The 12,830-nt window shown below is 50.1% G+C and overlaps 1 protein-coding gene across 3 annotated transcripts in view; it reads left to right on the top strand.

Annotated features, from left to right (window-relative positions):
• SSBP3 (single stranded DNA binding protein 3) overlaps positions 1-3,477 on the top strand; it is a 165,323-nt gene extending 161,846 nt beyond the window's left edge. For all 3 annotated transcript variants that reach the window (XM_020987836.2, XM_020987834.2, XM_020987835.2), the window contains 4 exons: positions 338-416; positions 1,024-1,052; positions 1,299-1,400; positions 2,741-3,477. In XM_020987836.2, coding sequence (XP_020843495.1) covers positions 338-416; positions 1,024-1,052; positions 1,299-1,400; positions 2,741-2,770 — 240 coding nt within the window. In that variant the 3' untranslated portion in view covers positions 2,771-3,477. The remainder of the gene's footprint in view (positions 1-337; positions 417-1,023; positions 1,053-1,298; positions 1,401-2,740) is intronic.
• Positions 3,478-12,830: the final 9,353 nt, after the last annotated feature.

Here is a 12,830-nt window from a genome sequence, read left to right as displayed (position 1 = left end):
CGCCGTCTTCTGCCCTGGTCAGACCCCGAGGATCAGTACTGGTTGGAGGAACAGGGAGGTTGAGTGGGAGGAGAAGGCCTGGAGACGGGGGACAGTGCTTTCCAAGCACTTGCCAGAATCACACGATTTCAGATTTAGAAGAGAGCAGCCCCAGCCACCCCACAGTCCCCCCATCACCTAAAATCGAAGATGGCCTCCTGGAGCCTCTTTGCTTTAGGGAAGGGAGTGAGCCTTGTTCTGGGCTGAGGCCCCCAGGGCTTGGGACATGTGAGGCAGAAGGTAGGGGGGTGCTGAGCTGCCCGTCTCACGCTGCCCCTTCCCTCCTCTGTCTTCTCAGTTCCCCATGGGCCCCGGCTCGGATGGCCCCATGGGAGGTATGGGCGGCATGGAGCCCCATCACATGAATGGATCCTTAGGTAAGTAGAGGCAGGCAGGGGGTGGGGCGACAGTGGCGTTCAGAATCTTTAAGCTGCATTTGAAGGGGGGATGGTTTTGTTTAGAGAAAGGTGTGGGTTTAAGATTTGGGAACAGTGGTCAGCCACTCCAGGCTTTTCCCCACCCCCTTTTTCTCCAAGAAAAACAGACAATTCTGATGGGAAAACCAAGTGTGGACTTTACCCTTAACTCATTTGGTTTCCAGATAAGGACCTTCAGGGGAAGAGCAGTCATTGACACAGAATAGGGTGGTGGGAAGAGCCCTGTCTGGGAGCTGGGGGTATCACCCTTCCAGTCCTCAGTGAATTCATCTATAAAATGTGGGGGAGGGGGTGTTAATATTCTGTTCTAAGGCCCCTCCCAGCCCTGACATTCCCTGTTTCCAGGCCCCTCCCAGCCAGCTCTGACACCCCCTGTTTTAAGGCCCTCCCAGCTCTGACCTGCAGTGTTCTGAGGGCTGGTAAAGGCCCCCGTAGGGCAAGGGACTGGCTAGGAGCTGTGGTTTTTCCCCCCACCCTCTGCAGTAACCGTGAGGAGCGCTCAGGACAGATGCACTGACGATGTAATGAGTTTCTTTTTCCATTTCAGGGTCAGGTGACATAGACGGACTTCCAAAAGTGAGTCTACATTCTGGCTCTTCCCTGGGGCTGGCAGGCAGGACCCCCATTTCCTCCTGGGCCCCCAGCCATGCCCTCTGGCACACAGGAGAGAGAGCCCTTGTTAAGCACCTGCTGTGTACAGTCCCCGGGGAATGCCCTTCACAGCCCCATGGAGCTCCCTCGTCTGGGGAGGGCGGGGACAGGAAGGAGGCACGGTGACTTTAACCCCCACCCCCTCCTCTTTTTTCCCTTCTCTCTCTGCAGAATTCCCCAAACAACATAAGTGGCATTAGCAACCCCCCCGGCACTCCCAGAGATGATGGCGAATTAGGAGGAAACTTCCTCCATTCCTTCCAAAATGACAATGTAAGTCCTCTGCGCCCTCCCTTGGGTCCTTTAGCCACCCCCAGGGTACAGAGCTCCGCCCAAGCCCCCCAGCACCGCCCTCTGCCCAAAGGGCCTGGAGACCTGACCTGAGGCTGTGTGGCGAGCTCCCCATGAGGGGGAGCCTTCCACTTTTACAAGCCCGTGGGTGTCCTCAGCTGAAGGTCGGGGCCCCGGGGAAAGCCGCTTCCTTGGGGGGTGACCTCCCTATGAGCAAGCACACCCCTAGTCCCCATCCCCAGGAGCACCGGAATCACTGCCTGCCCCCACCTCGGGGTCCACTGCCAAAGCCAGGAGAATTGACCTGTGGCAGGTGTTGGGGGTGGGGTGGCCTCGAGGTGTTGGCAGCCGTATTTCACTAGCCCAGGGTGCAAGTGCCGACCACATGCCTGAGGTCTTAGCCCTTTTTGGGGGGGGGGGCAATTGGGTTTAAGTGACTTGCCCAGGGTCACACAGCTAGTAAGTGTCAAGTGTTTGGTCTGAGGCCGGATTTGAACTCAGGTCCTCCTGATATCAAGGCCGGTGCTCTATCCACTGCACCATCTAGCTGCCCCATCTCAGTCCATTCTTGATGAAGAAGAGTTGTCTCTTTCTTTGCCCTTCTCCGTGTGGTACAGTGGGCCCGGGTTCAAATCATACCTCGGGCCTGTCCACTGCCTCTGAATGAGAGGAGTTGACCCAGAGGTCTCTGAGGTCCTTTCCAGATCTCAAGCTATGAACCTTTGCAGTGGTACCCTTGGGTCTTTGAGCAAAGCCTATTCATCAAGGCCTGCCCAGGAAGCTGCCCCCAGCTGGGAGCTAGTGGACCCAGGCTCTAGTCCTTACTCACTTCTTCTGGGCCCTCTGAGGAGTCACTTACTAGCTCTGAACCTCAGTTTCCCCACTTATAAAACAAGGCCAGTTGGGCTAAAATGATTTGTTCCTAAAGTCCCTTTCTGGCCTAACGTTATGAGTGTTTGTTGAACACCCGCCATGTTCTAAGCGCTAGAACTAGAGACAGAAATGAAACTGCCCATTGCCCAAAACTTCTGTTCTGCTGGTGATCTTCATTAACTGCTTCATTCCTTTCCTGGGACTGTGAGACAGGGCCCCCCAGACTCCCTAGTCAGTACCTGGGAGGGGGGTCAGGTCTGGGTTCTGGAGTCATCCGAGGAAGGATGGACTTCTCCAAGACCCAGATTCTCTACCCACAACCATCCGTTTCAGCCCTTACCCTTAGAGCCTAGGTTAGGGGCAGTCCCTGTTGTTAGGGGGCTGATGTGGAGGAGGACATTCTGGTCTGACGGGCTCTCTGGGGCCATGTCTGTGTTCTTCCCATGCAGTATTCCCCCAGCATGACGATGAGCGTGTGATTCCGCCCCCCCCTCCTCCCCCCCTTCCCCTCCTCCCTCTCCATCTTCCCTCCTCCCTCCTCCTCTTCTCCGGGATGCCGAGCAAGCCGGCCGTGGCAAGCAGGAAGATTCCAGAAATTATGCAAGAAGAAGAGAGGTGTTACTTACTGGCCAGGAGACGGTGGGGGGGACTTTCCCCCCTCCCCCTCTCAACCTTCCCCCCTCCCCCTTCTGCCTCCTCAGCTCCTCCCCCTTCCCCTCCCCAGTTTTAGTTTCATGCAATAAAAAGGCTTAACTTTTTATTCCATAAAACATGAAGGACAAAACTTAAAAGAAAATGAATATATTTCAAGATGCGGAGCAGGCCCCTCCCCACCCGCCCCTTCCCCTCCCCCTCCGAGGAGGGCCTTCTATGTACGTGACACTTTTCATTTTTCTTTTGTTTCTGTTTTATCGGGGTTTTTTTTGTTTGTTTGTTTTGTTGTTTTTGGGGAAATAAAAACGGAAGCTTCTAGCAACCCCCTCTCCCCCACCCCCCCATCAACCTCTTTGCTTTCTTCTTTTAAAAAAAAGGCAGAAAAAAGACAAAAAAAAAGGGAAAAAATCCAACCCTGTTGTATGTTTGTGCTGTGACCCTATGGCGGGAAAGCTAGTCTAGATATGAAATCTCCTGGTGTCTGTTGTAGCCATTTAAAGACCTAATAATAAACTGGACAGTTTACAATCTGCGCTTCCTTCGGCAAGGCGTCTTCTTCCAAAGAGGGAGGGCCAGGGGGCAGGGAAGAGCTGGGAGGCAGGTCCTCGAGGGACCTTTGTAGCTGCATCCCTCTGCTAGCTGAATCCAGCCTGTGCCTGCCCACCCTTCCCATGGATGAACACCCACACACATATACACGCTCTGTCCTATCCAATCAGTCAAGGTGGAGGCCATTGGCAAGACCATAGGGTAACCATCTCATTGGGACTGTGGCCTGCATTCACCTTCAGTTCTGTTGCCTCAGATCTTTAGAGAGGGTCTGCTCCCACTTCACACCTCAGACTTTATTACTCTTTTGGATGTTTTCCACGAGGCTAGACTACCCCCAGTCAGAAACCTGGGAGGAAGAAGGTGTGCCCTGAATGAAGGTGAACTCCCCAACATTTTTAGATTCTGGGGCTCTAAGATGATAGAATTCCAGGACCTCAAAGGCCTGGCCACAGAGTGAGACACAGGTGCACAGTTCTTAGGTATGTAGCTATCATCACATGTATTTGGGGGACCGTAGAAGGGATCTCGTCCTTGTAGTCTCCTGACATTACAGTGAAATGTTGTCATAAGGGTGTATTGGAAGCAGAGGACCTCCATCTGATGCTTACTATGTGCCTGCTCTGGCAGACAGCCTCAGGGGTCTCTGGGTCATCTTTGGTTCTAAACATCTGATCCTATCATCGGAACATCAGAGGAAGGGGCAGCATTACAAATGGTTAGTGACACCTGCCATTGGAGGGGAGCCCAGAACAGAGCCCCACACACCTCCCTTTGAGGGTCTCCCCTAGAGTAGGAGGAGGGGAACACCTTGTTTCCTGGCTTCCCCATCCCAACACGACTTGGCATTGTTTTCTGAGCCCCTATAAACAGTGCTAGGCTCAGAGACCCTTTTGTGGGTGATGGGGAACCTGTAACCATTATTGGCAGCAGGTGGGGGTAAGGGCGCCCCTCACCTTGTAGTCTGGAGCTGATAATTGTTCCCAAAGTCTGCTCATCACGGGGAAGGGGGGCAGTTTAGGTTCGGGGGCCTTTTTCTCCGCTCACGTTAATAGGCGCTTATCTTGCCATGTTGGGCAAGGCCACTGGGGCCATGTTGATTGAGGGCGTGGAGAGAGGTCAGCCCCGCTGCTGCAGCCAGATTAAATATTGGATTTTGTTTAGTGCCTTGCTCTGTGATTGCCCCAGGTTCTCCCCTCCTGCCCCCTTCCATGCTGCAGGAAACACAATGGAACCTTGGGTGGCAGCAGCTAGCCCGTTTCCTTGTTGACCTCCCCACCCCCAGCCCCTCCTGTCAATAAGGTGAGCAAACAGAAACTGTGCCTGCAGATCTAGCCCCGTCACCCTGACCTTGCCCAAGAGCTTGTCCCCAGTCTGGCTCCTTGCCGGTGCCCTGCGTCCGCACTGCTCCGGGGCGTGACGCACTGAGTGGTTCTGCTCCAACGTGACCAACAAAGACCTTGGCCACGTCTCCACGATGACTCTCTAGGCCTCGGTCACCTTCTCTGTGAAATGGGCAGACCCACCTTCAGAACGAGAAGGGCCGCTGGTCTGACGTCCAGATGACAGCTGGGGCCCAGATGGGGAGAACTTGTAATGGGCGTCACTGCGCCTCTTGGTGCCCTGGCTGCCATAATGACAGAACACAGGTACAAGCAAGACAGTCCCTGCCCTCAGGGGACAGTGACTGGATGCTGCCCTGGGCAGGTGGGCACCTTCGGCAAACATCATTGTAGACAGCGGCCTGGACTTCCCCAGAGCCACAGACAGTACGTGTCAGAAGCAAAATTTGAACCCAGCTCTTTGAGGCTGGCTCTGTATCATACCTACTGTGTCACACTGTAAAAAGAGTAAAAGTCCGGCAAAGGTTGCAACCAGTGACCAAAAGAGAATTCACACAAGACAAGAAAGGAATGAAGTGTCTTAAGAAAGTCGAACTGCAGACCTGGTCAATAAGCATTTATTAGGCACCTACTGTGAGTCAGGCAAAAACCATCTGCCCCCCAAGAGCTCCCAATAAGGAGGGAAACAATGTGCAAAAAACTTCATGGCATTTATCAGGCACGTGAGCAAAGCACTTCAGTATAAATACTCTCATCTTATCCCCCAAAAAACCCGGGGGGTAGGTGCTATTTCCCACTTTGGGTGACTTACCCCAGGATCACGGCCAGTGTGTCTGAAGCTGGATTTGAACTTGGGTCTTCAAGATTTATGCAGTGCAAATAAATGGAAGAAAGGATGCTGCATTCATGAACCAGGGAAGACACGTTTGAATAAACTCAAATTTATTTGAATTCTGTGGCACAGAAGAAAGACAAAAAGCGAATCATTTGTCTCATCAGCCCAATGTGCTAATGAAAACAATGAGCTTTTGCTCTGCTTTTGTGTAAGAATAAATAAATAAATCCACTTAGGGGCCCTAGCAGGGGAGGAGCGGGTAGTGGGCACTGGCACCTTGTTCAGAGAATCTAGGCTGTTTATGATATTCAGGGCCCCAGGTCTAGAGACAGTAGTTCCTTTTCCCTTCACAATTGGGGTGTGGCCAAAATAAGTCTTCCGGGGCTCTGACAGGCCTTTTTTCCCTCCAGTCCAGTCCTGTTCTCTGGGGATCGGTTCTCTGGTTGAAACCCTCCAAAGACCTGCAGAGCAGTAGGTCTGAACCCTGCATCCGGCAAGCTCCTTTTAGTCGCTTCTCAAATCTTGGTAAGGAAGATCCAGTGGGTGTAGATGAAGAAGGATGGGGGCCAGAAGTCCCCACCCTATGGAGCTGTCGGTGTTACAGAAAGCCCTGGAGAGGCAGCCAGTAGGACTGGGTTTAAATCCTGGTTCCATGATTGTGATGGTAGTCAAGCCTTTTGAGGTCTGCTCCCTTATCTTTAAAATGAGGAGGTGACTTACTAGCTGTGTGACACTGGGCAAGTCACAACCCTAATTGCCTGAAAAAGAATAAATAAAAATAAATAATAAAATGAGGGGGTGCTCAAAGCTCCTTCCCTCGTCTCATGTCCTGTGGATGACAGCTATCATGTCCCTCCTGAGTCTTCAAGCTAAACACACCCATTTCCTTCAGCCAGTCAGCTGACTCAGACTCCAAACCTTTCCCTTCCTGGTTGTCCTCCTCTGAACTTTTTCTAGCTTTGTCGATATTCTCCTTAAATCACGTCACCCAGAACTGAACATAGTATTCTGGATGTAGTCCAGTGACCCGGGATGAGTCACTTCACATCTGTCTGTGCCTCAGTTTCATCAACTGTAAGTTAGGGATAATAATAGCATCCAATTAAATGATATCATATTTGTAAGTGGCTTTGTAAACTTTTCAGTGCTATGCGAGTGCTAGCTATCATTATTATTAACTGTGCCTTCCCCATTTTATTCTTGTGAAGTTGATTTTTTGTACCCAAGTGCAAGACTTCACATTGATTCCTGTTGGATTTCATATTATTGGCTTTAGCCCTATTGGTGTTTCCTGTCATGACCTTTTTGGGGCAGATCCTGACTCTCATCCAGTGTGTTAACTTTTTGTCATCTGCAGACTTCATGAGCATGCCACTGATGCCCCCATTCAGGTCACTGACAAAAAGCACTGAGTAGCCCAGGGTTAAGCACAGATCCCCGAAGCACTGAACTGGAGACTTCCTGCCATGTGGATAGTGAACCATTAACAATGACTCTGAATCCACCTTCTAGTCTGCATCCCTCCATCTTCTCTAGAATAGCATGAGACACTTTGGGGGGTTTCCATAAAATGTCATTAGGGAATGAATTCATGATTAGAGCTGACATTCACCAAGCTTTCTAAAGGCTGCAAAGTGGTTTAAATCTAGACTCTCACTGGAGCCTCCCAACAGCCCTGGGAGGTAGGTACTCCAGCTATTATCATCCCCGTTCTACAGTTGAGGAGACCAGAGAGGTTAAGTGACCTGCCCATATTGTGCGGCTAGTAAGTGGCAGAGGTGGAATTAGAACCCAAGTCTATAGACCCTATACCTCATTACCTCTCCCCACCTGAACCAAAGAAGCCTGTCTGCCTCATCCCCAGTAAGTTGTTATCCAGCTTCGCTTGGAGACACCTTGATTATTAGGAAGCTTTTCCTCAGGCTAAGTGGAATCTTCCTCTGTGCAACCTCCCTATGTTGACCTTCATTCCAACATGAGCGAGGGCCGCGTGGGGTTTGGAGTCGAAAGGCCTGGCCCTGACACTGGCTGGGTGACCTAGAGCAAGTCCCTTAAACTCCTTCCCATCTCGAAAATGGGGAGAATAACCCGTGTCCTATTTCCCTCCAAGGGATATTGTGAGAAAAGTGCTTTGAAGAGCTTGAAGTTCAATAGAAATTCAGCAGACATTTATCCTCCGGGGTCAAGCAGACAGAATCCCAAGATCCAGGGCCATGGTGGGATCACAGGTTTGGATCCAGAAGAGCATCTTAGGGATAGCCTAGCTCAACTCCCCCATTTCGAGGATGAGGAAGCTGAGGCCCTGAGAGGCAAGACATACTGAGGGTCACAAACAGCCTCTCAAACTCCAAACCCAGGGCTTTGTTCACTGCTCCACCTCACATACCTGAAAAGAGCTCTTAGATGTCCCCCTAAGCCTCCTGTCCACAAGCATTGACAAGTCACTCTCACACACACACACACACACACACACACACACACACACCCCTTCAACTGATCCTCACAAAGAATGAATGTACTCCAAGACCTTCAACCTCCAGGTGTTCTCCAGCTGATCAAGGTGGGCCCAAGGCTCCAGATGGGGTTGGGCCATGACAGAACCAAGGGACCATAATCTTATTCTTGGAAGCTTCCTGCCTCTGGCTGTCTCACCTTCCCTGCCTCCCTCTCTCTGTGTCTCTCCCATCTTTGTCTCTTTGTCTCCCTCCCTTCTCTCTTTTCTGTCTCTCCTCCCCTCCATCTCTGTCTCTATCATTATGTCTCTTCCTTCCTCTCTATCCTCTTTATCTCTCTTCTCTGTCTCTGTGTCTTTCTTCCTCTGTCCCCCACTCCACTCCTGCCCCCCTCTCTCTCTGTTTCTCTGTCTCCCCATAAGAGGTTTTAGCAGAATTCTCGTCACTCTGCCCAAAGACTTTCTGACCCATCACTGATTGCTGTGTTGACTGCATAGGGGAAGGGGAATGGTGTTGTATTTGAATTTACCCATGAATTGTGTCCTTTTTTGATCTCATTATGAACAATGTCATCTTGTGTTATATTTTACAGTCCACAAGTATCTCACAGTATTCTAACCCTGAACCTGAATCACTGGGCCAGCCTGAGTTAGGCCTGGCCCCATATAGGCCCCATCCAGATCTGACCATCAATGTTCCGAGGCTCCTTCCAGAATTAACATTTTATAGTCCTATGACTATATATATTCCCATTAAATAGAGGGATAGATTCCAGGTTGTTAGGTTTGACCCATTATTCTATTTTACTGATATCCTTTTGGGTCCCAGCTCTGTCCCCACCATATCAGCTGCCCCCCATGGTACATATAAAAAGCCCAGGAGGGGTCAGAGAAAGGCAGAGATCCATTTGGGTGAAGCCAATCAGGAAATGCTTCCTGGAGGAGAGGGGACTTTGGCTGGGCCTTGAAGGATGTCCTAGCTTTGAACAGAGTAAGAGAAATGAAGAGGGCATTCTAAGCAGGGGGACCAGTGTGAGCAAAGAACAGGGAGGCAGGAGTGAGACCGGGCTGTGCAGGACCCAGCATGGGCAGAGGATAGAGTCAATTGGGGCCTGACAGTGGTGTGTCAGAGCCTGTGAGATGCTCAATGGGAGCTTTTACACCTTGGAAATCAGCGGAAGCTACAGACTGGGGCTTCATTTATTGTTCTTTTGGTTTCTAAACTTAAGAAAGTGATGGAGAAAATGCTGATAACGAAGATCAAACTTCAAAGTGTGTCTGCTCGCTCGCTCCCTCCCTCCTCCCCCTGTCCTTCCTCACTCTACCCCCCATTCCTCCTCCCCCTCCCGTCTCCCCCCCCCACATCGCACTCCAGCTATGGAGGGCCCAGAATGTTCATTCACAGACAGGAGAACCACATGCTTCAGTCCTGAGCCTAGGACAGGGCCGAACCTCTGGCTCTGTCCCACATCCCTGTCTGCAGTGATCTTCCTTGTTCTGCCTTCCTGTTTATTGCTTCACCCACAGCATGTTCAGAACTTGGAAAAGAGGAATAAAAATTTTTTTTTGAAGGGCTTGGCCTTGCTTCCTTGGAGGAATATTTCATTTCCTGGAACGTTCCTGAGATACCAGGGGCTCTCCAGGGGAGGCCAGCTGCTAGGTGACCGAGGGATTCTGGGGCCTCCTGGGCTTGGGGGGTCTGCCAGACCCCTGGAGGTCTCTCTGGATACCAGGTTTCCCAGGAAGGGACCAGGTTCTCATGGGAAACTGGGGTACAGGAACCTGACCCCAGCTCCCCATCCGCCTCCCAAAGCACACAGCTGAAGCCACACTAGGAAGTGAGCATTTATTAAGCGCTTGCCATGTGCCAGGCACTATGTTAAGCCCTCCGGCTACAAAGAAAGACCAAAAACAGAAAACCACTCCCTGCCCACCAGAGGCTTCCATTGTAATGGGGAGAAACATTCAAACAACTATGTGCAGACAAGCTATAAGCAGCGAGACGGAAGGTGACCTCAGAGCGAAGGCCCTAGGGAGGGGGTCACTGGAGCAGCCCCTGCCGAGGGTGGGCTTTGGGCTGAGACTTGGAGGAAGCCAGTAGAACTCAGAGGCAGAGGTGACAAGGGATGGAGGGGGATTCCAGGCCCCAGGCACCACTGGTGAAGTCAGGAGTCGGGAGAGGCCAGCATCCGGGCCTGTACAGAGTGCAGAGGAGACAGGAAATGGGGCAGGGGCTCCAAAGAGAAGCTTTATATTTAATCCTGGACTTGAAAGGAGCCACTGGTTCAGGAGAAGCAAGGCCCAGACCAGAAGAGTGGTCCAGAGCCGGATTGGGGAAGATCAGAAAATGCCAGGCTGAGAAGTGAGCCCAAAGGTGATAGGGAGTCACTGAAGACTTCTGAGCAGGACGGTGACCTGGACCCTGCCTCCTTCCTCGCCCTGGGTTGGCATTACTTACTGTTTAGGGACAGGATTGGACAGAGGACCAGGGCAGAAGGCAGGATTGTGAAAGACTTTAAAGTGGGGTGATCAGGGGAATTTCTGGCAATTTGATAAGCCTGTTCCCCACCCCTACCACCCATCCTCAGTCAGTCTCCCAGTACCTCGTAGATAGTCATGTCAGAAAAACACTCCATCAAGCCTTAAAATGGCAAAATTCAATTCAGGAAACTTTTGTTAAGCACCTACTATGTGCAGGCCCTGGGAGACATAATCCCAGGAAAATGCAGCTGTTCCTGCCCTCAGTAGGAGAACCCAGTGAGAACACAGACTTGGAGCTAGAAGGGACCTCAGAGGCCTTCTCGTCAACCTGCCCATTTTATAGGTGAGGAAACTAAGGGCCAAGAAGGTCCTGGCTGACCCAGCGAGTTGGCACCTGCACAAACCCCGTCCTCTGCCTCTTGAGCCAACGTTCTTTCCACTACTTATATACAAACAAATATAAGCTGTGAGAGGACAGACTAGAGGAACAGTGTTTTACTCACCTGTAAAATGAGGGGAATTTCAGCTGCTCTATTGAAATGAATTGATTGGGAGGGAACTGATGGTGATCCCATCACTGGGACTCCTTCCACCAGCAGACATGATGACAGGCCTTTTCATCCAGGGTACTTCTTGCTTCTCTTCTGTAATCCTTACAGAACATCCAACCAATATACTGGAGGCCTGCTGCTGGGCCTTCTAAGAGCGCATGGATACTGGGGCAACGTTGGGATTGTCCACCTGTTCTCCTCTCTGTCCCTCCCTGGCCGGCCAGCCCACCTCCATCCTGCTGCTGATGACGTGTCTCAAGCCACATCACCCTCAGTCCTCCGTGGCAACCTGTTCACAGACCTCACACATCACTGATCTTTTGAGCTCTGCTTTCCCTGCAGCTTTAGTTCTTGGAATGTCATGGTTCCATACTTGGCAACCATACGCTATCTTTTTCTTTTTTACTTTTTTTTTCTTTTTGGCTATAGGGTTAAGTGACTTGCCCAGGGTCACACAGCTAGTAAGTGTTATGTGTCTGAGTCCAGATTTGAACTCTCTATCCACTGCGCCACCTAGCTGCCCCTAAAAGAGAGATGACTTGTCCAGGGTCAAGAAGCACAAACTAATCTTTTTTTTTTTTTTTTTTTTTTTAGGCAATTGGGGTTAAGTGACTTGCCCAGGGTTTGAACTCAGGTCCTCCTGACTTCAGGGCACTGTGGCAACCATACACTATCAACAGGAAGGTATGTTTGGTTCAATTTAATTCAACAAATGTTACTGGGGATACAAAACAACAAGAAACAGCCCCTGCCCTCAAGGAGCTTACATTCCACCAGTAAGAAACAAGAAGTAAATACAAACTATATAGGAAGAGTTCACTGGAGTAGGTAGGAGGCAGAACACAAAAACCAGGCTAGGTTAGGGGTGGGGTCAAGAAAACCCCTAACTAGTTAAGAATCTCAAGGGTAGGGGTAGCCGCTCGGTGGATAGAACTCAGGAGGACCTGAGTTCAAATCTGGCACTTACTAGCTATATGACCTTGCGCAAGTCATTCAATCATTACTGCCTCTAAAAAAAAAAAAGAATCTCAAGGTTAATAAATGAAAAAGAGGGAAATGGGGAGGGAGTGGAGGCTGATCAGTACCAGATCTCAAACCATACTACAAAGCAGTAATCATTAAAGCTATATTTGATACTGATTAAAAAAAGGACATCCGATCTGTGAAACATATTATGTGCAGAGCGCACAGAAGCAGGGATCAACAGAAGCACAGTGGTCAGTAAATCCAAAGACCGAAGTTACTGGGAAAAGGAATCACTGTTTGACAAAGAATGCTGGGAACACTGGACAGCAGTTAAGATAAAACCGGCAGAAATGAAGATTAGACTAACACCTCACGATATACACCAAGATAAGCTCCTAATGGATGTGGGACCTAAATATGAAAGGTGGAATCATCAATGAATTGGAGGATGAGGGAAGAAATTCCCTTTCTGATCTTTGGATAGGGGAAGAGTCCATGGCTAAGCAAGTGATAAAGAGGATAATAAAAGAAAAAAATGGACAATTTTGATTATATTAAATTAAAAAGGTTTTGTACAAACAAATCTAATGTAGTTATAACCAGAAAGGAACCAGGTAACAAGGGAAAAATTCTTTGCAGTAAGTTTCTCTGATAAAGATCTCATAGCCAAGACATATAAGGAACTGTTTAAAATATATAAAGTTAAGA

This window comes from Phascolarctos cinereus, unplaced genomic scaffold, assembly GCF_003287225.1.
Source record: "Phascolarctos cinereus isolate Bilbo 61053 unplaced genomic scaffold, phaCin_HiC Scaffold_5;HRSCAF=322, whole genome shotgun sequence".
In the NCBI taxonomy this organism is placed as follows: domain Eukaryota; kingdom Metazoa; phylum Chordata; class Mammalia; order Diprotodontia; family Phascolarctidae; genus Phascolarctos; species Phascolarctos cinereus.
Note: the sequence above shows the minus strand (reverse complement) of the source record. Positions and strands in the feature narration are given on the sequence as shown.